The 14794-nt window shown below is 42.0% G+C and overlaps 1 protein-coding gene across 8 annotated transcripts in view; it reads right to left on the minus strand.

Annotated features, from left to right (window-relative positions):
• Nucleotides 1–1247: 1247 nt before the first annotated feature.
• The window catches only part of fam131ab (family with sequence similarity 131 member Ab), a 30923-nt gene continuing 17376 nt past the window's right edge, over nucleotides 1248–14794 (minus strand). For 6 of the 8 annotated variants that reach the window (XM_042487066.2, XM_088078579.1, XM_042487065.2 and 3 more), the window contains 2 exons: nucleotides 8382–8513; nucleotides 3138–6311 (listed from right to left, as the gene is read on the minus strand). In XM_042487066.2, the coding sequence (XP_042343000.1) occupies nucleotides 5656–6311; nucleotides 8382–8513 (788 nt within the window). In that variant the 3' untranslated portion in view covers nucleotides 3138–5655. Of the gene's footprint in view, nucleotides 2108–3137; nucleotides 6312–8381; nucleotides 8514–14794 lie in introns of those variants that run through there. The other 2 variants (XR_015776763.1, XR_015776762.1) reach the window with 2 other exon arrangements.

Raw genomic sequence — 14794 nt, forward strand, 5'->3', positions numbered from 1 at the left:
CTACACACACTCTTAAAAGTATACTGTTTTTCATTTTACTGTTGACCTACTGAACTTACCTTGACTTCAGAAACTAATTAGACTTTTCACATGCTCCTCAGTCTTGGGCAATTATTGGGCTGTTATGTTGCTAGTTTCATCAACCCAATTATCAAAAGAAAAAAGTTGGCATCGTACGTTTCTGCAAACCACCGATACGTTACATTGTATGACATTATGTAGCAGTTCTGGTGAAACTTAAATTTCTTTACATTTCAACCATGCTGTGGTTAATGTACTCTTAGGTTAAGGCACAAAAACACTTATTTAGGATTAGGAGAAGATTGTATTTGGGCTTAAACAGCCTGTTTTGGTGGCACAATCACTGCTGCAGAAGATATCAGAGTCTCTGTGAAACACACAATCCTGGCAGAAAAAACAGCTGTGTCTTAGTAAAAAGAATGTTTTAAAAATTCACTGACCCGGAGGTAAAGCAGTGAGGGGTCATTTAAAAAAAAAAACCTTGGTTGACTAAAAAGACACCGGAAACGCAGTGATGACTTGCTAAAAAAACAACCTGTTTGGTTGTTTATTGGTCTCGAACAGTGGTCTGAGCTTCCCCAAGTGTCTTGCCATCCACCATCTGCTATCACATCACTTTAGAAACATTGTGATGTGAAATGTACAAATGTAACTCATTCATCAGCTGCAGAAACATACGATGCCGATATTTTCATCTGGCGACTGGTTTTATACAGAACTTTTGTCTTTCATTTTCACATTTTTAGAAACCTAATCAAGGAGCGTCTAATTTACACTCCAACATACCACGCCTATCTACAAGCTCCAAGAGTTCAAAACCCTGATGATCACACACTTTCTTCAAAATCCATCACGTCGTGCTCTGATATTTCCCTCCCTCTCCTTCGACCCACCAAATGGATAACTGAGCTCCCCGGGGGCCCATGATGTCATGGAAAGATGAAATACTTACTGCTGTAAGATCACTAAGACCTCTGTGCGGTTTCTCTGGCTGCCGTCCTTTGCCCTGGTAATAACTTAATAATGATGATGTCGTCATGTCAGGGAGCTAATTACATCAGATTTTATGGTGTGTGTACCACAGTGAATGTCCAGTAATGAATGGTATTGAAAGAGGTGAATGTCGTAGCTCATTATCTAATCATAATCATAAAACACTACATTAGTGGAGCTGCCCACACATCTCCCCCTACTCCTCTACTCTATAGTATGACATGAAAAAAAAGCACACCAAATGTTTTTTTGCAAAGAACAATAACAATATTTTATTAACTCGAAATAATGTCAGATGCAGCAAACAAAGAGTAATTTTTCAAATCCAAGGTGGCAATATTCAAATAATTACATTCAGCCAAAAGAGGAAGAAAAGTATTCAAAAGGGAAAAAAAAGAGTTGGAAAAAGAAAGACGGGATTGAGATTTCAGAGGGAGGAGAAGGTCGAGTGTGTTTCATTGATGCTGATGGTGATGTGCAACCCACGTCGGATGTGGATGGGACAGTACATTCATTTTGGGTCATCTTTATATAATTCTCATACCCTGTTCATAAAGTCTTTGTATCTGCTCGTTGAGTTGTATGGCTTTACTCTCTGAACTCTCACAAGCCTTTTTTTAATTCTGTGTGTGTATGTGTGTGCCCGGTGTCACCGTGTGCACCCGAACCCCCCGAGGATTGTGGGATGTTTTAATTAAGCCGGTAAAGGCTAATGTGGGTTAAACACAGACCATCTCATTCTGTGAAGATTACACTCTCTATACTCAGGTCCTGCAGCAGTGTTCACAGTCTCAGTCATGTTCACAGGTTTCTTCCTAATATTCACCGCTGGGGGCCGGCGATGTGGTGAGAGCGGTCCCCGGGCCCTTCAGCTTTGGTCTAAAACAGTAAGTAGGCTACAGGGTGACAGGAGCACCACCGCCGACTGAATATTCATACGCCCTCCTGCCTCGAAGCTGTCCCACAGATGTTTTGATGTCTTTTTATAGTGCCGGGTTCTCCCACCACGATCACACACACACTCACAGCGAGAGAATCTGGAGCACTTCTCTCTGATAAGTATCCAATGTCAGCGCTTGCCTGAAGCAACAAACTGCCCACAGACACAGACACACACACACACACACACACACACACACACAAACACAGAGAGGGAGAGAGAGAGAGAGAAAGAATTATGCTTCACTCTTAAGACATCTGTCTCACTCAAGGACAGCTGGGCGCTCTTCTGTTATTGGGCTACGAAATATTAATCAATTCCGAGGAACACTTCCCCTGATCACCCATAGCTTTTCCACAATCTGCGAGGAGTTTTCTGGGACAGCTAACCTCAAAAGATGCGGCGGTGAGGAGGAAGAGAGAAAACGGAGGGGAGGGTGCAGATGGAGTGAAAGGGAAAAAGACACGAGGGTGAAATAGAAAGACAGACAGGAGAGAGATAAGCATCTCCTGTTCGTCAGGCGGTTTTATAATCGCGGGCTAATTGCCTGTCGGCAAAGGTAGCACTCAGATGTCCTCCTAGTTACGTAATGAGCCCCTGTAGGGGTAGAAGGGAGGTGGGAGGAAAAGAAAGAGAGGAGGAAAAGAGGAAAGGACAGAGACAAAGGGGGCGGGAGGAGTGGAGGGTGAGGGGGCAGGAAATGACAGAGTGAGACAGAAGGATGGAGAGGGGAGACATTCATCAGGCTGTCTGTGTGTGTGTGTCAGCGGGAAGGCTTCGATTTCTATTCTTGTGAGGACAAAATGTTCTCAACAGGATAGAAAGATGAAGAAATCCACCAAAGTGCCACTTCAACGAACGGATTGAGGGTTCAGATTAGATTTTGGGGAGTTAGGGTTAGTGCTGGAGGATGAACGAATGTGGTCATGGTCCTCAAAAGTATAATAATACAAAGACTCGTCAATGTGCAAGAGATGACAAGACAGCTGAGTGAATGAAAAATGCTTCACACCAAGGTGCCCGTCTTCTCTCTCACGCACACACCATCCTACACACACACACACACTGCTCGGGGAGAGGACGGAGGACACTCAGAGAGATGGACGGAGCAAATGCCCTGTGGTGGACAGAGCAAGCTGATGAATGGGGAGTGTGTGTGTATGTGTGTGTGTGGGGTGGGGTGGGGTGGAGGGTGGGGGGGGGGGGGCATGGCACGCTCTCGTCGCCGTGCCAGGACAAAAGCACAACCTCGCCTCACCAGCATCGCCCAGCTTTTAATGTCAACCAAAAGGACAGTGACGCAAATGGGCTTGCTGTAACCTCAAGCTACGGCGCGGCGCGTGAATACACACAGGAGGTGCAACAGCCTCAGTCAGATTTTAGTAGGGTTTTACTCTACACTTGAAAAGGGAGGTGAAGTAGAAAGAAGTCAAGCAATGGCCTGAGTGATAGCATGGAGGATGTGATGATGATGGTACAACTTTGGAGGTCAAAGGTGATGAATGAAAGGCACAGCTTCAATGGTTCCCCCTGAGTTGTCGCTGTCTTTTTCAACTCTCCTGACTGGAACTCCTCATTTTCAGTTTTTTTTTTTTTTACGTTTAGAAGTCCGATTAAGTGATGTCATCCCGTCTTTTTTTCAAAATAATTTCCAAGTACTGTTTTTTTTTAAAAAAAATCTCCAGCACCAGTTAAGTTTTAACCTCCACCAAGAGCTCAGCTACACCAGACACTGCTTTAAAGGGAATCGCTGCATTGGAGGGGTTTTGGAATGAAAATACAGTGCAAGCTTAAAAAGCTTGCTGACATCTTACAATACAGCCACACACACACACACACACACACACACACACACGCACACACACTTGCACAAAACATGTGTACTTGCACACTGAGGCTTTTCTAAACAGTCAAACAACATTAAAGAAGGACGTGGGGATTGAATCTGTGCTTTAATTATTTGTAGAAAATAACTACGCACACCAGGCTCTTTCTACACAAACACACAAAAATGCACAACCACAAGCACGCACACATGGAGGATGAGAGATGAATGTTTTGCATGAGTGTGGGTGGGATGCATTGATGAACTGGTCCAATGGGATTTCCTGAGTTGTATGAATGACAGTCCCTCTAGAAGAACCTCAACAGGGCTCCTCACATCGCCATGGACATGGGAGTTTCGGTGTGTTTCACGTAAACACGCCATTTTGCAAATATAAAAAAGAAGTGAAAGTATAGAATAAAAGGCAAAGCTTTTCAGGAGTCAGTATGAGAGGAAAGAAAGAAGAGCGTTTTTGAAATTTTGGAAAAAAAGAAAGGAGTTCTTCGTGAGGATCATGATAAATGGCAATAGCAAACCGTATCACAGTATCCTCTTTTGAAATAAAAAATAAAATAAAAACTTTTTTGTTCACATTTGTATTGTTTGTTTCTTTTTTCCCAGTAAACTATATCACACAGTGATAACGAAGAAAAGGAGAAATCTACAGCCACATTAGCTTCGTGCAAAAAACCACATACACTGGCACGCCGCATAGGCAAAGAGATCAAAGCAAGACAACGCATACAAAAATATAGAAAAATCTCCGATGCAACTCGTCTTCACAGAAAAAAAAACGTTCTTGTCTTTTCCAGCTGCGCCACTTCCTGCCGAAAACCTATCGCCGAAGGGTCACTTCTGGAACATTCTGTCAGTGTTTGTTGTCACTGCTGCTGCTGCTGCTGCTGCTGTGTATTTTCTTTTTTAAGACAACCAAAGTTCTTGTGTCTTCCATGCAGGAATCCACAGAACCTTAAAAATATCCAGTAGTTATAGTTGATCATTATGGCAGATGTCCATCATAATGATGTTTGGAATAATGTGAACAACAACATGTTGGAGTGATAGAAAACTAGTACAATAAAAGCATATCATTTCTGTTATATCATTTGTGACAAATCTTTTTCTTTTTTAAACTTTTGTTATTTTAAAATACATACTATGTCCTGTCGCTTTGAACATTCCAGCATTTGCTCATAATTGGTAGTGACAGGGTTAAATAGTTTGGCATACTCAGCAAGCCATGCCCGAAAGGATGCTATTTTGTCTCTTGCAAAGGAGGAGGGGAAGGGAGGGAGGTAAGGGCAGGTCCCGGGACGCAGTGTCAACACTCCCTCCCGTAGGAGATGTTAGGGAGGTGGGCGGGGCGGGGGGTGGGGTTATACAGAACAGCTGAGATTACAAACCGTGCTCAAGACTGGGTCAGCCCATCGTTTTCAGCACTTGCAAAACACATGCAAAGATAAGTCAGAGTTTTGGACTCAGTCATTCTGTCTGCCTGTCGGTGGCGTCCATCGTTGCGCCGCAGGTAAGGACGGAGCCGTATGTCATACTCACGAGTGCGTCACTGGACTGCTGTCGCAAGTTCAGTGCTCCTGTTTTCACACTGATAAAAAAAGATTGTTTGGACGCCTTTAAAGAAAATAGAGTTGATACATCGAATGGAGACAAAGCAGTCACAAGGTGGAGAGGGGGAGTTGAAATGCTGCAAGTAAGGAAAAGACGGATGATTTATGTTTCAGTCAGAGGAGGAAAAATAAACAGCATGCGTGGCGGTTCAAACTTTTCAGACGCCATGGAGGAGAGGGGAAGTTGTTGCAAAAAAGAAACCCCTCCAAAGATCTTGGAGGGATCGAACACTGAGGTGAGACGAGAGGAGTCATTGGTTGTTTGACTCTCCCACCCCCTCCTCCTCCTCTTCGTCCTCCTCATCCAGAGACACAACCCCAGAGGACGCCACGTCTGACACCCTCCTGCGTGGGTCGTAGTTGGGCGGGTACTCCACTCCGTTGCCCTCCGCCTCCACCTGGCACAGAGTGCTCTCGTAGTCCTTGCAGGGGGTGTCGTCGTCCTCGCCAGGTGACAGGTACGTCTCAGAGTAAGACATGGAGTAGCAAGGAGAGTCCTGACCCCCGCAGGGCCTGATGCCCCGCCCTCCCCCGCCTAGGCTGTGGAAGCCGCAGTCCCCCCCGCTGCGCCCGCTCTGCCCTGCCCTCTGAAGTCGGGCAAGCAGCAGCTCCTCTCCGCCCTGCAGCGCCGACAGGATCTTGGCGGCGAGCTCGGCGGCATTGCTGTGGGAGTGGGTGCCGCGGTGGCCGCCCAGGTCACGCAGCAGCGGATGGTGCTCGTCCAGGCTGCAGAGGCTGGACGAGCCTGGGCTGCCTGCTGTCGGGGACGGCTCGCCGCTGCCGCCTCCCTCTCCGCCTCCTCCTCCACCTCCTCCTCCACCCTCGCCGCAGGGCCCTCGCAGGCCCAGGTGTTGGCAAAGCTGGCTGTGGATCAGGTCCTTCAAGTAGGGAGGATATGATGACACATCTAGAGGGAATGATACAGACTGTGAGCGTGAAGTCCTGAAGGAAGAACAACAGTGATAAGAGAGGTAATGACCCGCCTTGCTCTGCTTCACTCTGCTTCTGATTGGCTCACTGACATTCAAACATCAACCATAAACCCTCAAAAACCTGGAATGACAACACTTTTCTTGCGTTCAGATGCCTTTCTCAAATATTTAAACCTTTGCCTAAACTGAACCAATGCAACCAACAAAAGTCATCAAGTTCCAGAATCACCACGGTCATTCCTTTGCTATCCCAGGAAACACAAACTTGCCTCCTACAGGGTCATTGAGTGGTTGCAAGTTTAGATATTACCAAGAAATACAGTAATAAATCCTTATTTCTAGCTAGCATTAAAAAAAATGTTTACCCTTTGTAGTCATTATTCACATTTTTGCTCATTTAAAAGTACCGTGCGGAGGTTTTGGCCACTAACAGCTAGGTGGAGTGTGGGGGTGTTTTGTCAAAAAAAACCCAATCTTTGGTATTCCAAAGATTCGACATAATCCAGTAAATGTTTCTTTTTTCTTAGCTTGATAATCAAGGCAGAGTATTTAAAATAACATTTAGCTGGCAGTGTTGAGCATCCTTGTTTGCAATTTGAGCAGTCCAGATTTAATTGGGCTGGATTCAATAGTAGACTACTCCAGCATAGTGTTACAAAAATAGGTTTAAAGATCAGTAATGCTGTTTACCTTAACCAGTTATGTAACTTAAAAATAGTAACATCAGATATATTTTCCTCTTTTCAGGTGGCAGAATGAAAATGAGTCATCCTCTACATTTGTTATGTTATATGAATGATTGTAGAACATTTGGATGCAAAATAGGATGTAGGCTCTACAGGAGGATGTTTTTTTTTCCTTGGCAACTAATTTTCACAAATTATGTACAGGGCACTGTTTTAGCTGAAATGGCTTGAACAGTAATGTATTTGGCTCCTGCTAGCGGAGGTACAGAGCAATGTTTTGATGAGCTAAGTCACCATTTTGTTTGTGTCTCTTTACTGCTTTACTGACAGGTTTGCTCTGATTCCATGTTTCTCTACAGATTGATATTTGGCAACAGTGACAAAAAATGTAGGAGTGCATCCCGATGAACAAAAACCCTGCTAACTAACAAATATAAAGATGTGTAGCCGGTTTTAACATTTGTTTTAAAAAGTGCTTTAAAGGTAATGTATGATGACATTATATCATTCAACACATTTTGTAGGTCTCAAAGATATGCACTGATTATACTCTTAGATCAACAGGTTAGCTTTAAGAAGATATGTTTAAAAAAAGCAATGTGCATAACTCCAAAAATCTTGAGTTTTTTTTAAGCAAAATGCATAAAAATATCAACATATGTCTAAAAAGTTAAACAATTTGATGATGACAGTGTTAAAAAACAAACTGCAAAATCAAAATGTGACATGAAAGCAAACTGAAATATCATCTTTGATTTTACAGAAAATGAAAACTTTGTAAATAATGCGCCCACAATAAGAAAAGTATTGCAGCAATGGTTTCATGTAGAGCTGATTAAAATCTTATACAGGCTGCTAGGTGTGAAACCCCATTCAGTGAATGGCCTTTGCCAGGAGGGAAGAAGCTATAGATGGATATATGAAGATAGGGAAGCAACCCTGAGCTGAATGTTATTAGCTGCCTGCAGTACAGGTTATTGGTGGTTCAGTGTAATCAAGATGAAAGCTCTGGTATACACACACCCACACTCATACACACAGCCATGGTCAAATACACTCTGTGTATTTATAACCCGCTCACACGCCTTCCTCACACAGACACTGTCTCTGCAGCAAAGGAAATGATATTAAAGTTGCAGGAGGGATATCAAATTGCGCCGAGGAACAAAAAAAATGTTGGGAGAGGATGAAAACTAGGGCACTGGGACAATGAAAGATACAGAGAGGGAGAGAGAGAGAGAGAGAGGAGTGATGGATGAGCGATGGAGTATTAGAAAAGAGGAAAGGGAATAAATATGAGCTTATCACTGTTATTGTGGTGTATACGTGCACTGCGTTTGTGTGTGTGTGTTTGTGTACCTGTGCTCTGTGTGGTGGGCTCGTTGGCAGGCAGAAAGTCCTCGTCATATGAGTCATCGTTGGACTCGTCGCCGTCCACAGAGGACCAGGCCCTCAGCTTAGCCTCGGCGATGGCAAACTGTTCTGCCACACCTGTGAACACACACATATACACATACGTAAGCTGCATGTGTACTAACGCAAATACATGGTTGGCATGGTAACAAGGAGGCAGCAGTCCATTGTCTCCATGTCATGTAGTCGTTTATGATTGACAGGTCTGTGCGGTGAACAAAGTGCACTCTGTAGCATTTGAGCGGACAGACAGCTTTCCCATTACAGTCAGTGGTCTTTAGTGGTCATTTGGCTGCTGCACTTAAGATGAAGAAGTGTTTTATGGTGTTGTGAAGGATGCATTGCTGCCGGTGCAGAGTAAGTTGGAAGAAGCACGAAGGAGATTCTAAAAAAGCACAGACAAAATCTGTATGTCACTGGAAATGCCGGCAGAAATATGTAAGTAAAGGAATCAGTACTGATGATCATGATAACTTTATTGATCAGGTTGAATTCACCTGCAGCATGATGGTTCACATGGTCAGTTTAGCATGATATGCATTTCCTCAGCAATTGTTTCATCAGCGCAACAAATTAAAATCATACTCACCGCCCTCACGACAGAGTTTTGAAAGAATGAGTTCTATAACCTGGAAATGAGTTAGCATTTTAGCACTCCTGTTTCCCTCGTCTCAGATTTTAAGAGTTTTTTAAATGAGTTTTCAGTTAGATGCCTGGCATATGGTCTGTGATTAACATAAGCTTAAGAGACTTTCACACTTTAAAATATGTCAGTAAATACCCAACTTTTGAATTTTAAAACTTTTACGTGCATTAAAAAAGGCGGTGGCTAACAAGTGGTTAAATGAGACAACAGAACGTCATCATGCCGAACATGCTTTTGCAGCCTCATTTTGGTTGCAAAGTTCAAAAAGGTTTTTGAATATGTTCCATAAGTATACAGTTTTATTACATTTTAAACAATAGGCCTCTTTTTAAAAATATGTTATCATTATGGTGTAAGATAATGTACCCAAAAGTTGACCCTAAAAACTATGTTTTTTTAAATTTCTCTAATATTGATTTTTTGTGATAAAACACAAACAAACAAACAAAACATTACCCTTTTTTTTAAAAAAAAAAAAAAAAAACAATCAACAAATACAGGATTATGCCATGTGGTTGTGGGGTAGTTCATTTATAGCCTAGCATTAGCTTTTTTACTTCTGGTGACTGCACTTAGGCTTAAAAAATCCTAAAAATGGTGTTCATTTGGATATTGCAAAAAAAAGACATGTGAGACCTTTTTATGCAATGATCAAATTTGCAGTGGAAAAATCCCAGTCTTTTTTTTTTCAATGGAACCTGGATGACCACATATGTTAGTTTCAGTCACCAATGAATTATTTGTCTTTCCTTTTCTGTTTTTTTTTTTTAATAAATATTATTCTACTCTCATTAGCTTTTTTTTTCCATTTTGCTTTTTTTTTGGCACGAAGTGTTGAATTGTTGAACTGTCATGGCCTTGACCTAAGCTACAGGTTCATCCCCTCCCTTGTTTTCCAGTATTTGTCTCTCTTGTCTGTTTGGACATGTGTCTCTGGGCGTGGCAACCCAACTCGTCTCACCTGGTCCACTCTTCTCTGCTGATTGCATCAGCTCACATGTGCCTCATCAACTCATCAGCCTGCAGTTTTTAAAACCTGGCTCTTCAGATCACTTCAGTATACTTGTGTGGTGCAGACGTTAAAGCCTTTAGTAGTTTTGCCTGAGTATCTGCTTTCTTGTGGCTCCTCTGAACTGATCATCTCCTGTGCTCCAGATCCACATCCATCCATCTAGCCTGCCCCCTGCTCACAACATGCCTGCCCCTCATCACCTCACCAACTCATTCTGCTTTCCTTCACAATAAACCCTTTTCAGCTTCTCATCAAAGTTGCTGCAGAAATGGAAATAATTAGTGAATGAAAAATGGACGAACACACATTGATGTGTGTTGGTAGAGAAACTGGGGAAATTAAGAATTTAAGTCTGTGACTCTCAAACATAAGTTTGTTCTCTCAGCAGTTGAGAAAAACAAAGGGTCCAGCCAGTGTTTCCGATTTTCCCACTGTTGGCTGTTTCAGTTTTTGGCAAATTTCCTGCTCTATGAATCCCAATTATATTCATAGTGGAAACAAATAATATTCACCTACTGAGTACACCCTCAAAATGTACCACACATTTTAACCCTTTGAAACCTAAAGTCACATCACTTTTCTTGTGCTGCTCCCAGATGCCTTTCACATGTATTTACACCTTTGAACCCTGAGCAAATTTGTTTCATTTCTATCAAAAACAAAGGCAATGAGCCACTTGGTAATACAATGTTTTACAAATTGCAAGAAATTAGTAGATTTTGACAATTATTTTTAGAAAGAAAATGTCAAGGGAAAAAAGAAGTTAGGAAAAAAGGTAGGATGTTTAAATGATCAAAATCATATATTACTTTCAAAGCATTTTTCCAGATCATCTTTTTCTTTTATGCTTTTAGAATTTTTTTTTTTAATTTATATTTCTTTTGCTCATTCGCAGGTCATTTTCTTGTACTTTTTACTAATTTCTTGCTATTTTGGGGTCATTTAATTTTCCGTTGCTCATTGTTTTCTTCCCACCTTTTTAAAAGAAATCAAGTCATTTTTTCAAGTTTTAAAGGGTTAATGGATACTTTAAAGTTATATATATATATATATATATATATATATATATATAAGAGCTGTTTGGGTATGTAGGCCCACTTCAACTGCTTTTTGTGGCTTGAAATACTTTCACCTTGTAGTCAATAATATATTCATATAAATTGCTACAGACAGGGTTTTCCCGTTACAATATATATATATAATCTATCGACTACCAGAATGATTAATAGCCACATTTTGCAGCTAACAAAATTTGCATAGATGGAAAACCCACACAAATAAGGCCACAAAGAAGACCTCGATGTGTGTGTGTGTGTGTGTGTGTGTGTGTGTGTGTGTGTGCCTGGCTGAGGTGACTCAGCATCTGCCAGAACCACTAAGCCACAAAGTCCAAGTGACCAATCACCTCCAATCATCATCAGGAGCCGGCCAATCAGGGAGAAAGACTCCCTTTCTCTTTTATCTCTGTGCTAAGCCTCATCCACTTCCACTCGCTCCATCTGTTCTGTATTCTTCCCTGTCCGTCCATCCACTCTCTCCTTCGCGTCATGTCTTTCTTCCAATTTACTCTGTCAGTGGAACGCTCTATCGACTCACCTGGCTGTCCTCATTCCTGCCATTCCCTTTTGTTTCACTGGCCAATCTCGTCCCTCAGTTCTCATTTGGATTTTCTATCTCTCTGAATCTCTCTCTCTCTCTCTCTCTCTCCTCCCTCCCTCTCTCTCTCTTTATGTCTCTCTAACTCTCTTTCTGTTCAATGCTCAGTATTCATGCGTTGCGTCTCCCACAGAGAGAGATCGATGCTCTCATTCATCTTCCACTATGGGCCCTGAACTCTGCTCACAAACACTCACACATCCTGCAGCAACTGCATCCATGTGAGAAGGCTGCTCTGGTTCTCTTCTGAAAGCCTTTTCAGATTCCTTAAGCTTTAGAAAGAAAGACCGTTTTCACCTACATATGTGTGTTTTTATGTCACTGACCCACATACCACACATAAATACCTACAATAGGGATAGAAGGATACTGTACACCTACAGAAGCACACACACACTGTCTATTGTATGACAATAGGAGCATAGCCAGCAACACGTAGGAGGTGACCTAGTTTTATGCAGACGTTTAAGGAATAAAAAACCTAAATGACATCAAAGCAAAATACATGGTAAGAAAACAACAAAAAAACATTTAAATGTTTAAATACAGACCTTTATTACCTGAAACAACTAACATTTGGATGGCAAGGCGTCTAACTCTCCATCACTGGTGCAGATTGTCATGATAATGTTTTAATGGAATAGTTACTTGGTAAAATATTTCATGTGAAAATATAGTCATACAACCCCGCTTTGTATGTGACCCATCTTTACAAAAGTGTGCTAAAGTGTGCTCACTATGTAGATCTGAAAAAGAAACTGATTTTCTGTTCTTTTCTGTTGCACACACACACACACACACACACACACACACACACTTCTACATTTCTACTACATGTTAAACTTCATGTCTGTATCTGCAGGTGTTTGTACATGCAGTGATACAGTTTGGATAAGCTGTAGCAGGCTGCAGGAGGTACAGTGGTTTGAAGTTTTACACCATAAATATTCAGTAGGTAGGAAGGCAACTGTAACTCCTGTGGGGGAATATAACATAGATAATCAGCCTCTTGCATTCTTAGATTGAGCCAACCTGGTCTCACAGATACACATAAATTTACCTTGACTTGTTAACACCGCATTACGTGGTGATGGCACGTATTGTGTTAAAATTATGTGCCACGGAAAAAAAATCAATTAGCATAATTATTTGTGGTGGACACAAGAACTCCCTGGTTGAATCATACCATGCAATGTGAAGCGGGTGATGTTACAACCAAGCGGCAACTTCCAAGGCTGAGAAATGAAGCCAACACATAAGTGCCAAAAACTTTTGTTTCTCTAATAGCCGCTTGAGGCTTGAGAGTGAGTAAATTCCCACTCACCTCCATAGTAAATGCCCAATTTTACAGCAGAAGTAAAAGATTTTACAGCCTGGTTCAAAGAACAGTTTTGGTCTCTAAAGCTAATTTCCCTGTTCATGACAACTGTACGTGAGGTAACCCTTTACATGACTCGTTATTAAAAGTCAGGCCGTTTGAGTGGCAGACTGTGAGGCGTCAACACGGTCTGTAAGTCACATCTATCTTCTTATCCAAATTTGGTCACCTCTATCTCCAAGATGCCGAACTCTAGGCTTCAACGAGTTCACAAACCAATTAGTGACATCTTGTCATGGTAGCTGCATTCATTATTTATACAGTCTATGGTAATGATCCCATAGGTATTTGAGAACGTCCACCTAGCAAGGCTAATGAAAGGGTCAAACAAATACAGGACTTTCACCCAGGAGGCCACAGTTTGTGTCGCAAACTAAATGCCAGTGTTGACCTCATATAACTCAACGTGTTTACATCCTTTAAGTAGTTACACAAATAGTCCCAAACTTATGTCACTATGACGTACGTACATCCTGTACGTGACAAACTTATTCAAACACAATCTTTTTCTAAACTAAATTTTCATGCCTAAACCCAACCAAACTGCCACCATGTCATTTCAACGCAATACATGTCACCATCACATTATTTGGCATCACTTCATGTATTTTTGTGAGATCACGTTCATTGAGCTGTCGCCTGTAGCAAATACATTTTTTTCCCAACACCCACTACCCAATTTCCAAATTTGGAAAATGCTTGCTTGCTGCTGGTTGCTGCTGGCACAGTGTAAGCCTTTTTTTGCTCACATAAACCTCTGCTGCACATTACAGTGCACCAGACACTGGAATAACACCACTCCAATTCACACATACACACACCTCCACACATACTTCCAACATATTCTCACTCTCACCCTGTGTCCTTTTCATTCACACAAACACACACGCAGTGACATAAGCCTCTGTGTTAGTCAAGGCTGGCAGCCAGTTTCATGCACCACAGAGAGACACTGCAGGATTACCTTCAAAGAAAGTGTGTGTGTGTGTGTGTGTGTGTGTGTGTGTGTGTGTGTGTGTGTGTGTGTGTGTATGTTGGCAGAAGTTAGTCCTTCAATAGGACAACCCTCACCTGTATTTTCAATTCTCAGGATGCCTCCTACACAAACACACGCTGTTGCGTTCTGCTGTTAGCTTGCATACACAAGCCTAAACACACCAAACACTCACTTCACACATTCACACACGCTCACTTTATGGACTAACGTGCTCGCTGACATTCATGCAGTGTGTCCAGTCACCCACAGTAACACCATCACAGGGCTACAAGGAAAGAGTTGGCAAAAATAAAAGGAGTCAGCACAACTGGCTCCCTGATGGAGTGAACACGATGATGTAAGCTAAAAAGACAAGGAGAAGTACAATGTCTACTGATGTCTCCCCTACCGTTGACTTCTAGTCAACAAGACACTAATTAAATAAAAGAAAAGGGTGTGCAGAGCATCAGAAAGAAAGATTAGACTCTTTATGAGCCGTTTACAATGAAGCAAAGCTTAATTACTTAATTACATGCAATGGCCAGGTTGCACATAAAAGACTGCCCTAATCAAAGAATACTGCAATGGATCCTTTATTGTGATAAAGGATCACAAAGATGGGGGCAGGACAAGAGAAGTCCTGTAAATAGTGAGATAAAAAAAGAGGAAAGACGAAAAGAAAGGACAACAT

This window comes from Plectropomus leopardus, chromosome 6, assembly GCF_026936395.1.
Source record: "Plectropomus leopardus strain MGB_pleo_1.0 chromosome 6, ASM2693639v1, whole genome shotgun sequence".
Taxonomy (NCBI): Eukaryota; Metazoa; Chordata; class Actinopteri; order Perciformes; family Serranidae; genus Plectropomus; species Plectropomus leopardus.